The sequence below is a fragment of the Pipistrellus kuhlii genome, unplaced genomic scaffold (genome assembly GCF_014108245.1).
Source record: "Pipistrellus kuhlii isolate mPipKuh1 unplaced genomic scaffold, mPipKuh1.p scaffold_m20_p_26, whole genome shotgun sequence".
Classification (NCBI taxonomy): Eukaryota; Metazoa; Chordata; class Mammalia; order Chiroptera; family Vespertilionidae; genus Pipistrellus; species Pipistrellus kuhlii.
Window position 1 is genome coordinate 354,255 of NW_023425525.1, and position 13,185 is coordinate 367,439.

Below are 13,185 nucleotides of genomic sequence, written 5' to 3' on the forward strand. Positions count from 1 at the left end.
CAGACACGGAGGCGTAGCCAGATGTGCTCTGTCTGCAGGCCAATCACACGTTCGTGTATGTGGACAAGCTGAGGGCTTTGTCAGAGACGCTGCTGAGTGTAGCCAGCAGCTCCCAGAGCGGTGGGCGCGGCCGGACGCTGGGGCAGCTGCAGGTGAGCGTGCTCCTCGCCCGGGTGTGTGTGTGTGTGTGTGTGTGTGTGTGTGTGCGCGGGGGGGGGGGGGGGGGGGGCGTCTGGGAGAAGGTCTGCCGTGGCGGCGGCCGGCTTTCCCAGTGCCGGGGACCCTGTCGCACGGGCTTTCCGTACCGGCGCAGTGACAGCCTCCCGGGGGTCACGGCTCCCTGTCGCCTTCTGTGGCTCACGGGCGTGCAGCCTCTTTCAGGATGGCTCACGTTGTGCCCTTCCTTGAACAACAATGAACTGAGTGAACCACCAGCTCAGTAAGAAAAACGATGCCATTGTTTTTGTTAAACCGCCTTTTCCTTTAGGAAGTCCTGAGAAGCAAGTTTATAAGAAACTTTGTGGAAAGCCAGTTACACATCAACGTAGACAAACTGACTGAGAAGCTGCAGACGTATGGTAAGTGTGTGTGAGTGTGTGTGTGAGTGTGTGTTAGAGTGTGTGTGAGCATGGATGTGTGTGTGAGCGTGGATGTGTGTGAGTGTGTGTGTGTATGTGTGAGCATGGATGTATGTGTGAGTGTGTGTATGTAAGCCTGTGGGTGTAGGTGTATGAGACTGCGTGTCCCTGCGTCTGTAGTGTCCACGGTGGGGACGGCAGGCGCTGTGCTGGGGACGCTGCCTTGTCCCGTGCTCACTCCTCAGCAGGGGGCCTGGGCCAGATGCTGAGCCGCTTGGGCACCGCAGACCTCCTGTCCCTGGGCCCCGCGCTGGTCAACCTGTCCTCCTGTGTGCTGCTGGACCGCTTCCAGGGGCTGCCGTCCGCCGCCGCCCTGGAGGCCGCCGCCCCCGGGCTCATGCGGCAGAACCGCCTCCTGGCCAGTAAGTGTCCACGGCAGACCGCGCTCACGGGCCCAGCCAACAGTCCCTCCCTGGGACAGCACGGCCCGCCCCCAATCCGTCCTCCGGGCTCCCTGCGGGCTGCTCCGGGCGACGCTGTTGTCCGTCTGTCCCTCAGGCGTCATCTTCAACACCTCCGGGCGCCGGCGCTCCGGCCCGCACGCGCCCCCGCTGCCGCCCCGCGTGGCCTACACCATCCGGACCAGCCTGCTGTACAGCGTGCAGACGGACCAGGCCGAGAACCCCTTCTGGAAGTTCCACCCCCAGAGCCTGCCGGCCGACGGCTTCAAGTACAACTACGTCTTCGCCCCGCTGCAGGACATGCTGGAGCGGGCCCTGCTCCGGGTGCAGACCAGGCGGGAGAACGTGGGGCCCTCCGCGCAGGCGCAGCCCATCCCGTACCCCTGCCACAGCAGCGACCTGTGAGTGCCGGGTCCCCCCCCCCCCCCGCGTCCCCTCCCCACCGGGCCCCCCCGCCCCCCGGCCCCTATCCCCCCGCATCCCCTTCCCCCCGCGCCCCTCCCCCCCGCATCCCCTCCCCACCCCGTCCCCGAGCCCCCGAGCCCCCTCCCCACCGAGCCCCCTCCCCACCGCGTCCCCTCCCCACCGCCTCCCCTCCCCACCGCGTCCCCTCCCCACCGCCTCCCCTCCCACCGCGTCCCCTCCCTACCACGCCCCCTCCCCACCGGGCCCCCCCCCTTCCCACCGCGCCCCCTCCCCACCGCGCCCCTTCCCCCCTTCCCCCCCCTCTCCCCGCGTTCCCTCCCCACACGTCCCCTCAGAGTGAGGCTGGAGTGGCCCCTCCTGGGCTCTGTGTTGTCATCTCCTCATCGGGGACTGGCCGTCTGCTCAGGGACTTAGGGGGCGCTTCTCAGGCACCAGGCCCCGCTGGGAGGACAGTTGTGGGACAATGCCATGCGGCAGCTTGAAAGACCCTCAGGTCAGGGTGCAGTGCCCCCCTCCAGGCTCTGCAGGGCTGACTCCCAGGCCCCCCTGTGGGAACGAGGGAAGCAGGAAGGGCTCTCTCCGGCAGATTTTTAAAGACGGGTGTGCTGCCCATGCAGGCCAGAGTGTGACAGAGCCTGCGTAGCTGCAGGGCCAGTGTGCACTCAGGCAGGATAGTGTAGGGGGCACGCGGGCCACTGAGGACCTCCCTGAGGCAGCCTCCATGGAGGGGGTGCAGCCAGTTAGCCAGAACTCCGGGAGAGGGGAGGGCGGGAGGGAGACGCATGCAGACGCCCAGGAGTCCCTCTGGGGACACGAGGGAGGTGGGCAGTGGCTGGTGGGGGGCTCTCTCTCTCCCTCCCCCCTCGTCCCTTCTCTCTTTCTTTCCCCCTCTCTCCCTCTCCCATTTGTCATGTTAGCAGCCATGGCTCCTGCTCTGAGGACACACGTGGGGAACGCTACTTTGAGTGCAGGTGGGACGGGAGCGATTCTCTATAAAAGTCAATGTTCCCGTCAGCGTGACTCACGGGTGGTCCTGGCAGGACGCCTTTGTGGTGCGCTCCATGCACGCAGAGAATTTCCATGTCAATGTGCTGCTTCAGAGCGCGGGCAGCTGAGGGAGGCTCAGGAAACGAACAGCAGCTGCAGAGCTGTTCCACCTGCACACCGGCTCCTCGGCTCCTCAGAAGGCACTGCTCCCTGCCCCTGCCCAGGCCCTGCTGTCCACAGGAGCCGCTGGTCCGGGGAGGAGGAGCGCTGCTCTCCTGAGGATTGGGGGGCTCCCTCCTGAGGATTGGGGGGCTCCCTCCTTAGGACCTGGGGGGGCTCCCTCCTGAGGATATTGGGGGGCTCCCTCCTGAGGATTGAGGGGCTCCCTCCTGAGGATCTGGGGGGGCTCCCTCCTGAGGATATTGGGGGGCTCCCTCCTGAGGATATTGGGGGGCTCCCTCCTGAGGACCTGGGGGGGCTCCCTCCTGAGGATCTGGGGGGCTTCCTCCTGAGGATATTGGGGGGCTTCCTCCTGAGGATATTGGGGGGCTCCCTCCTGAGGACCTGGGGGGGCTCCCTCCTGAGGATATTGGGGGGCTCCCTCCTGAGGATCTGGGGGGCTTCCTCCTGAGGACCTGGGGGGGCTCCCTCCTGAGGATCTGACCGGGAGGGAGGGTGCTGGGGGAGTGCCTGACCGCACTGGTCCCCTCTGGCCCTGGCTGTGGAGTCAGTGGTTACCAGCAGAGAGCTGGGAAGTCGGAGGAGGACGGTAGCTCAGCACCTCTGACCGGCGGGTGCTGTTTGCCCCTCTTCGTGGGGCGATGTGTGTCGTACACACGGAACCACACCCTGCCAGGGGCGCAGGCGCTGCTCTCTCCATGGGAACCGTGGGCTGATGTGTGCGTGGCGGTGAACAGTGGGTCACAGGCCTCGGATGCTGGTGACTGGGCTTCTCAGGACCAGAGAGCCTCAGGCCGTGATCTTCTGGGGCCTCTGGGGAGCGAGTCACCACAGGGGCAGGCGGTGAGGCCACAGCCCTGTCAATACTCACAGCCCTTGTGAGTTTGCACAACTACTGAGTCAGGACCCCAAAGAGCTGTCCTGCCTGTCACAGGCCTGCTGCCATGGCCGGGGAGACTGTTCCGACAGGGCTCAGTGGGAGGGGGCAGCGAGGGGACAGCGTGGGGACAGTGTGTGTGGGAGGGGGCAGCGTGGGGACAGTGTCTGTGGGAGGAGACAGCGTGGGGACAGTGTCTGTGGGAGGGGACAGCGTGGGGACAGTGTGTGTGGGAGGGGATAGCGTGGGGACAGTGTGTGTGGGAGGGGATAGCGTGGGAACAGTGTGTGTGGGAGGGGATAGCGTGGGGACAGTGTCTGTAGGAGGGGACAGCGTGGGGACAGTGTCTGTGGGAGGGGACAGTGTGGGGACAGTGTGTGTAGGACAGGACAGCGTGGGGACAGTGTCTGTGGGAGGAGACAGCGTGGGGACAGTGTCTGTGGGAGGGGGCAGCGTGGGGACAGTGTGTGTGGGAGGGGGCAGCGTGGGGACAGTGTGTGTGGGAGGGGGCAGCGTGGGGACAGTGTGTGTGGGAGGGGGCAGCGTGGGGACAGTGTGTGTGGGAGGGGGCAGCGTGGGGACAGTGTGTGTGGGAGGGGACAGCGTGGGGACAGTGTCTGTGGGAGGGGGCATCGTGGGGACAGTGTGTGTGGGAGGGGATAGCGTGGGGACAGTGTGTGTGGGAGGGGATAGCGTGGGGACAGTGTCTGTGGGAGGGGACAGCGTGGGGACAGTGTGTGTGGGAGGGGGCAGCGTGGGGACAGTGTCTGTAGGAGGGGGCAGCGTGGGGACAGTGTGTGTGGGAGGGGACAGCGTGGGGACAGTGTCTGTGGGAGGAGACAGTGCGGGGAGAGCGTGTGTGGGAGGGGGCAGCGTGGGGACAGTGTCTGTGGGAGGGGGCAGCGTGGGGAGGCATGCTCAGCGCAGTGCTGCCCACCGGCGCTCACAGGCCACCGGGCGCCTCCTCACAGGTTCCTGAACCACGTGGGCTTCTTCCTGCCCCTGATCATGATGCTGACGTGGGTGGTGTCTGTGGCCAGCATGGTGCGAAGGCGGGTGTACGAGCGGGAGATCCAGATGGAAGAGGTGAGTGGGGGCTGGCCTGGGGACGCTCTGCCCCTCCCCTCTGCGGGCTCCGCGTGGAGAATCTGTCCCGGGAAAGCATCGCCAGCCGAAGCCTGGGTTCAGGTGTCCCTGTGAGCTCGGGAGGGAGGTGGGAGGAAGTGAAGGCACATGATGTTGGAAGAGGAAACCTGTGTGCTCATTTAGCAGTTCTATATTTTTATCTTCCCAGGGACATGTTTATTGGAGAGAGGAAGGGCGAGAGGGACAGGGGAGAGAGACACCCATCGGCTGCCTCCTGCACTCACCCCACTGGGGATGAAACACGCAGTCTAGACGTGTGCCCTGGCGCGAAGCAAGCCTGCAGCCTTGTGGTGCACGGTTGGTGCTCCAGCCAGTGGAGCCGCCGCCCAGCCCAGCCATTCTCATTCCCCTCAGGACACAGGGCAGCCAGCGTCCCTCCTAACCTGGAGCTGGACTCTTCAGGCCCAGCCGTGCTCTTTCTGCCAAAACCCAAACTATCAAAACTGCTTTTAACAAGGCAGGTGTCCAGGAGCCCTCCCGCCTCCAGCCACAGGAGGGCGCGGCGGGAGACACAGGCAGTGCTTACTTACTGTTTGTTAGGCACAGACAGACGTGCAGGTGCCCGAGCGCCGCTCCGCTCCATGTGGCGCTGCCCGCTGCTCTGCACGCCTCCCCCCTGGGCAGAGGGCCTGGGGTACGGTCAGCCTCATGGGCTCCCAGCTCCTTGGCCAGAAATCCTTCCTCATGTTCAGTATCGCGATGTCATAGACGAGCAAGTGAATTAATTTTATTAAGCTACTTCAAACTGAATGACTTAGCAAAACTCACTCTAAAACCTATGCATGATCCCTGGAACTTAAGGAAAGTATTTCTCCCTTCCTTTTTTTTTTTTTTTATATGTTTTATTGATTCTTTACAGAGAGGAATAGAGAGGGATAGAGAGTTAGAAACATCGATGAGAGAGAATCATCGATCAGCAGCCTCCTGCTCCCCTCCCTCCCCCCTTCCCCCCCTGCACTGGGGATGTGCCCACAACCATGGTACATGCCCTTGACTGGAATTGAACCCGGGACCCTTCAGTCCGCAGGCCGACACCCTATCCACTGATCCAAACCAGTGTCCTTATTAAACAAAACCAGCACAGGCAAGATGGAAAGCAGCATGAAATGGAGTGAAAGCGAACCACGGGGGTGGGAGGCACGTGGCCTGCAGCGGGCGGCCGGGCGGGACCTGCCCTGAGCCGCCCCGCGTGGTTTTCTGCGAGGAGCTGTTCCCACGCCCTGGCTGCCCTCACGCGGGCCCCCCTCCTCTGTGGGCTCCTAAGGACGACGCGCAGGCGCAGGGACGTGCCTGGCACAGAGCCCTCGGGAGGATGTCCTCTGGGGCGCCCACCTGCCAGCTGCCTTCCCCAGGGCGGACCCTTCTCGGCACCCCCTGTGGTAATGCTTCCTCTCCCGGCAGTACCTGCGCATGATGGGGGCGCCCCCGGCCGCCAGCCTGCTGGCCTGGTTCCTGGAGAACATGGCTGTGGTGGCTGTGGGCAGCGCTGCGCTGGCCGTGGTGCTGAAAGCCAGCGGCATCTTCGCACACAGCGACGCCCTCATCCTGTTCCTCTTCCTGCTGGCCTTCGGGGTGTCGGCGGTCACGCTGAGCTACCTGCTGAGCGCGTGCTTCAGCCGCGCGGCCCCGGCCGCACTCTGCGGCAGCCTGCTGTACCTGGCCAGCTTCCTGCCCTACATCGTGCTGCTGGTGCTGCGGGGCCGGCTCAGCGCGCCCGCCCAGATGCTCCTGGTGAGTGAGGGCGGCTCTGCCCACTGCCCAGCGGGACAGCTCCCCTCGGACAGCACCCCTCACCGCCGCGTTCCCTGCCCTTTCCCCAGGCCTCCTTTCCTCGGGCCACCCCGGAAGGAACTGCTGTGGCTCAGGGGCCCTGGGGGTGCTGGTGGCAGGCAGCTCGGATGGGCGTCTCCCCTCACAGCCCTCCCGGGGAGACGGGGCGACCCCCAGTACCCACGGAGCATGCATGGGCAGGCACGGGATCCCATAGCTGTGGAGCAGTCAGCCCCAGCCTCCTCCTGGAGCTCTGCACCTGCCAGCCCACCTAGTGGGAGGCTGTCCGCCAGCAGCGCCGGCTGCCACACTCGGTGCACCCACGCAGTGCGCCACTCAGTCCGGGGACTCACGGAGAGAACGGCTCACCTTTCATGACCCTCCCGGCGCGGTGCCGCTCGCCGGTGGGCACGTGGTGGCGGGGAAGGGATGGAAGGATCATTAATGGGGTCAGGCTCCGTGCACACATGGGCTGCCTCACGGTTCACGCCCTGCAGGTGCGCCACGCTGCCCGTGGGTCCGTGGTGGGAGGTCTCCTTGTGCTGAGCCGAGGGAGAATGTTCTGTGTGAGCCACACCCCCTCCTCCAGCATCAGTGGACCCTCTGTGCCCGGTCCCCGCTGGCCACGCACACAGCACAGCCCGCGTGCAGGCGGACAGGCGCTCCTGTTGGGCGGGCATCGTGCCCATCGCCTGGTGCCCGTAGTGTGACCGCTTGCCTCTCCTTGTAAAACCCGTGACCTCAGTTTGGGCTGCTGTCAGTCAGGTTTTCAGGGGAATGAAAGCCGCCCGGCCATGTGGGGCCTGTATGCTCTACACGTGGAAAGGCATGGATTTCAGGCACTGTGCTCGTTTCACTCCCACCTCAGGGGAAGGGCGCCGTGCACACACAGTGTGGTTTCCTTTTTGCAAGTTCAGGTCCGTTATGTTTTTAATAACACAGGCGCCTTTTCAGCCGCCTTTCCTGGCATGGGCGCTCCCCTGTGAAGCGGTTCCCTCGGCGCTCGATTGTCCTGGCCAGGACACGTGTGCCATCCTCAGCCTGCACTGGGCGGGGGCCCGGCTCAACACAGAACATAGGAAATGCCCTCCCCACAGCCATGTGCCCGCATGTGCCCCCAGCGGGGGATCTCTCTGCAGGCGCTGCAGGAAAGAGAAATAATGCCTTTTACGTTAAAAACAAGCTTGTCCCACGCGTTTCCGGGGGCTGACAGTGGGCTGAGTGTCCAGGCGTGGACGCTGGCTTCCCAGGGCCCGAGAGGAACCGCGTGGCGCTGTGGCATCCTGTCCCGCACTCACCAGCGGCCGTTTCTCCCCCTCGCTCCGCAGTGCCTCCTCTCCACGACCGCCTTTGGACAAGGAGTGTACTTCGTCACGTTCCTGGAAGGGCAGGAGGCAGGTGAGCCGGTGCGGCTCCGGGCGGCTCCGTGGTTGGGGGTTAGGGTTTGCATGTCCGTTGTGGGCGGACAGCAGGAAGTCCCCACCACAGAGCCGGGCCTGGGAACGAGAAGCTGGTGCTCACGTGGCTGTGCAGCACCCGCGCGCCCAGCTGCCTGGCACCAGGAGCCTCAGGAATAGCTGCAGCGCCTGGTCCAGCCGCTGCCCGGCTCTCCTCATGGCACCCGATACTCCGTTCTCTTAGCGACCTTCCGAATTCTTCAAGGAATGGGGTGTGCACACGCCATCTCAGGGTCCTGTGGAGCTGGTACTGCCTCCCTGGGTCCCTGCCCACTTCCCCAGTTTCTCTTCCCACTTCTCTCGTCACATGTCAGCCTCCACCGGGGTCTGCCCGCTCTCATCTCTGCGTCCAGAAAGGGACTTAGCCACGGCGGAGAGGGTACAGTTATCCACTTCACTCCCAGGACGGTATCCCTTTAATTCGGCCTAAAATGACATTTAAAAAATGGATTGGCAGCCTTTCCCACTTACCTTGAAATGTTGACAACTGACATCCTAAGCCGGGACAGACATATATTTCTTACATATTTATGTGGTTTTTATGAACATTTACACTTAAAATATATGCAATAAATGGACTCACCTCCTGCTACTGTATATTAGCCCTTTCACTGGGCGTTGGTCTTGGAGTTCTCAGACATTTCAGCAAAACACTCAATTTATGGAGGCCGTGCCGAGAGAGCAGAGCAAGCCCAGGCCTCCTGAGTGCCTGCAGAGGCGAGGAGACAGTCACTGTTAGTCCTTGGAGTGTTTAGGACTGAACTCAAGCAAGTGCTAGAGTGTATTTTTAAAAAAATATATATTTTATTGATTTTTTTACAGAGAGGAAGGGAGAGGGATAGAGAGCTAGAAACATCGATGAGAAAGAAACATCGACCAGCTGCCTGCTGCACAACCCCTACCGGGGATGTGCCCGCAACCAAGGCACATGCCCTTCACCGGAATCAAACCTGGGACCCTTCAGTCCGCAGACTGATGCTCCATCCACTGAGCCAAACCAGTTTTGGCGTCAGCGTGTGTTTTATATGAGAGTTCCAGGCTGGTCCCTGAGGGAACTGAGGAAGAGGCTGTCTTACTTAGCGGATGCTTTAACCCAGCAGCAAATTGCAAATACATTGTAAGAAAGAAAGAGTGGTCCTAGCCCGCCCCAGGCCTTCTGCGTCCTGTTCACACGTTTCCTAGGAGCACAGACCACGATATAAGGTGGGCTGGATGGGCAGGAGCCTTCTGTACCTTTCTGTATGGCACGCCTGTTTTCTCCATAAGGGAGGTAGGCGCCTTCCCAACACTTTAAATGCTGGACATTAAATATTAATGTTGCTGTGCCAGTATCATCGAACCCAGCGCCTCCTTCGGCTTCAGCTGCTGCCAGCTGTGCCAGAGCCTCCAGGACTAGCACCCGGTCTCCCCGGGTTGACTCTGCCCTCCCTCCCTCCTTCCCTCAGGGGTCCAGTGGGGCAACCTGTACCAGCCTTCGGAGCAGGCAGGCCTGGCGCTCGGCTGGGTCTGCGTGATGATTCTGGTCGACTCGGGCCTTTACTTTCTATGTGGCTGGTACCTGAGCAACTTGGTTCCTGGTAAGACTCCTACCCTTTGTAATGAAGCGCGGGCCGTCTTGTTCCAGGAGCCTCTGTGTTGTAGAAGCTGCTGTCTAAAGTTTCCCACTGAAGCAGACGGCTCCTTGTTCTGTTAGCTGACTGCTATTTGGCTTCTGTGAACAAGCTTGCTCGAATCTCTGCTAAGGGAAGGGTCTGGTTCCTCCCACACCAGGCACCTTCTGGTTATATCTGAGTTGTGCTGTGCTCAAGGCCATAAGCTCCCTGCAAGGTAGTTAGTTACTAGGCACACTGCCCCCCCTCTCCCCCCCATCCCAGCTCACAGAACTTCTTTCATTTTTTAAAAAAGCTTACAAAAGGTCCGGAAGTCTCATTCCATATTTGGAAGACAAAGAGACCTAGAAAATAAAAGTGTAAAAGCTTCCTCATGTTTCGGAGCCAGAATTTCTTTGGTGAAGGAAGACTTTGGCATGTTTCACGTTTTGGAGCCATTTGGCGCTCCCATTCGTTTACATTAATAGACCAGTGAGGGGTATCTTAAAGTCCACATCGGTTAGAGCGGGGATGGTCTAATTAGCAAGTCACCATTAATATCCAACTTATTTCTGATGTCTCTCTCCTGGCTCCGAAGGCTCTCCCAGCTGCCCTCTTCCCACCTGCGTTGCCCCTGCTCCGGAGGCCGCAGGGGCAGGGACGGAGGCCCAGGCGTGGCCTGTGCGGGGGAGGAAGTCAGGCCCGATGACTAGTCCACGGCGCGTGTGGAACGTGTCGGCAGGGACTAGTGCTTTGTGTTCACGAGGTAGGACATCCCGTTACAGCTGCATGTCTGACGGTGGCTCGTTTCAGGCGCCGTGGGCTTTCGGAAGCCGTGGTACTTCCCCTTCACGGCCTCCTACTGGAGGGGCGCGCGAGGCCTGGCCACCCGGAGGCCGTGCGCCCGCGGCTCCGGGCCGCTCTCCCTCCGTGAGGACGCCGGGCACACAGGTCTGTACGGAGCATGTGCGACAAGCAGGCATAGGGTTCCCGGGCTCCCCTCATCCTCCCCTGGGCTCCCTGGAGGCCAGTCCCGTTCCTGCCCCCGGGAGCTGCCAAGGACAGCAGGAGGGTGCTCCCCGCCCCAAGTTCTGCCTCCCTGGCCCGTCGGAGGACGGCAGGGGTCCGAGTGCACAGCTCTCAGACGGTTCACTCCCAGCCTGTCTGTAAAGCAATGGCTTCCCTGGTTACCCATGGAAACAGAGCTTCTCAGACCTGGCCCTCTCCCTCCTCCCCAGAGTAATGCTTGAGGACTTTTTTTAAAAATATATATTTTATTGATTTTTTACAGAGAGGAAGAGAGAGGGATAGAGACTTAGAAATATCGACGAGAGAGAATCATTGATCAGCTGCCTCTTGCACACCCCCTATTGGGGATGTGCCCGCAACCAAAATACATGCCTTTGACTGGAATCAAACCTGGGACCTTTTAGTCCGCAGGCCGACGCTCTATCCACTGAGCCAAACCGGTTTCGGCTTGAGGACGTTTTGGTGTGTAATCTGCTTGCTGTTGTCCTTTGCATATGCACATACACATGTGTGTCTGTGTGCATACACATGAGCGTGCATGCTTGTATTAGTGTGTGTGTATGCATGTATGTACATGTGGGTTTATTTTTAATTTTTTAAAATTAAAGGGGATTAAAATTATTGATTTTTTTTTTACAGAGAGAAAGGGAGAGGGATAGAGAGCTAGAAACATCAATGAGAGAGAAACAACGATCAGTTGCCTCCTGTACCACTCCCCCTCACTGGGGATGTGCCCACAACCAAGGTACATGCCTTTGACTGCAGTTGAACCCGGGACCATTCATTCCTTAGCTGGCTCTCTATCCACTGAGCCACGGGTTTTGGACATGTGTGTTTATTTTTGTTTCATTACAGAATGGATACCATGAGGGTACAAACCTTTGTAATCAGAAGTTTTGCTTAATTTTTGCCATTATGTAGCTTGCCTCTCGATTTTGGGGAAGGAAGACTTCTGCATGTTCCACATGTTTTGGTACCAGAATCCATGCCTGAGGCCACCGCTGGGCCACTGCACTATGGGGTGCCATCCTCTCGGTGTGCTTGCATCTCCACAGGGTCATTGCCTCAGCGTGGGAACGGGGAGCGGGAAGGAGGCCCCCCTGGTGTCACCCTGGTGTCCGTGACCAAGGAGTACCAGCCCCACCGGGCGGCTGTGCGGGACCTGACCCTCACCTTCCACAGAGGCCAGATCACCGCCCTGCTGGGGGCCAACGGCGCCGGGAAGACCACCATCATGTGCGTCCGCTTCCACCTCGCAAAACTTGGGGCTCCCCCTCCTGAATGCCAGTCCACCCAGCAGCGAGGCTCGGTTCCTTTCTCACGGAGGAAGCACTGCCCTCTGCCCATTGCCTTCTGCCTCTGCCCCCTGCCCCTGCCCTCTGCCCTCTGCTCTTTGCCCCCTGCCCTCTGCCCCCTGCCTTCTGCCTCTGCCCCCTCTCCTCTGCCCCTGCCCTCTGCCCTCTGCCCTCTGCCCCCTGCCCTCTGCCTTTGCCCCCTGCCCCCTGCCCTCTGCCTCTGCCCCTGCCCTCTGCTCTCTGCCCCCTGTCCTCTGTCCTCTGCTCTCTGCCTCTGCCCCTGCCCTCTGCCCTCTGCCCCCGCCCTCTGTCTCTGCCCCTGCCCCTGCCCCTGCCCCTGCCCTCTGCCTAGCTGCTGTGCCTCCCCAGTCCCCAGCCGCCCTGAGGCCTGGGGCAGGCACTAGGAGAGGCTAAAGGGTTCTAAAATCTTTAATTCTTCCTGTTTTCCCTACAATGAACTCACCTGCTTTTACTTGGATCTTGGAAAGTTCTAGGGCCCTTTTCATTGTTCTCCTCAGTTAATTGTGTTTGCTTTTCTGTGGGAAGGGGACATTCGGAGCCAGTTTGTAGTTCTCTGAACACCTGAATAGTTTTTCATGTCCTGGTTTTGTGTGGTTGGCTTTTTTGTTTTTTTTAGATTAGATGTTTAGTTTAGAATCCAAAGGCTATGCATTTGTCCCAGAGAAATAAGAAGCTCAGATGTTCGAGCCACAAAACAGCTGAGCGGCTTGTGGGACGGAGGCCCTGTAGGCTGAGCCTCTGGTGATGGCGGACGGCCTGGGGGCAGCCTGTCTCTGCCCTTCAGCTGCTCACGGTGCTCCTGATGCAGCTGACGGGCAAGGAATGCACACGAGGCTTCAGAAACCTCAGGGGAGCATGCTAGAAGGGAAACATGGGTTTCCTCTCTCCGTGGGCCCGGCTGGAGCCCGGCCTCTGGGTGTCCCTCCCAGCAGCTCTCAGAGGACAGGCTCCAGGGCCCGCCCTTAGCAGACTGATCGTCACTGTTTGTTTGTTTTAAAAATATATTTCATTGATTTTTCTCAGAGAGGAAGAGAGAGGGATGGAGAGTTAGAAACATTGATGAGAGAGAGATATCGATTAGCTGCCTCTTGCACACCCCCTCCTGGGGATGTGTCCGCAACCAAGCTACATGCCCTTGACTGGAATCAAACCCAGGACCCTTCAGTCTGCAGGCCAACGCTCCACCCACTGAGCCAAACCGGTTTCGGCTGATTGTCACTGTTTAAAGCAAAACCTCCGAGGCACGCAGCAATGGGAACACCCACCCAATGGTTCTCCCCGGAAGTCTGAAAGAGCCAGCGAACAGCTGGTCACGAGGGCTTTGGAGTGCCCCCGCCCTGCCCCCTGGTCCCATGCCCCTCCCCCAGGA

At 60.5% G+C, this 13,185-nt stretch overlaps 1 protein-coding gene across 1 annotated transcript in view; it reads left to right on the plus strand.

Annotated features, from left to right (window-relative positions):
- ABCA13 (ATP binding cassette subfamily A member 13) overlaps positions 1-13,185 on the plus strand; it is a gene marked incomplete at its 5' end in the record, with an annotated part of 89,879 nt that overhangs the window by 36,878 nt on the left and 39,816 nt on the right. Inside the window, 10 exon segments of the mRNA XM_045587161.1 lie at positions 39-152; positions 488-578; positions 824-1,000; positions 1,137-1,440; positions 4,481-4,595; positions 6,057-6,386; positions 7,754-7,823; positions 9,328-9,459; positions 10,285-10,422; positions 11,556-11,736. Coding sequence (XP_045443117.1) covers positions 39-152; positions 488-578; positions 824-1,000; positions 1,137-1,440; positions 4,481-4,595; positions 6,057-6,386; positions 7,754-7,823; positions 9,328-9,459; positions 10,285-10,422; positions 11,556-11,736 — 1,652 coding nt within the window.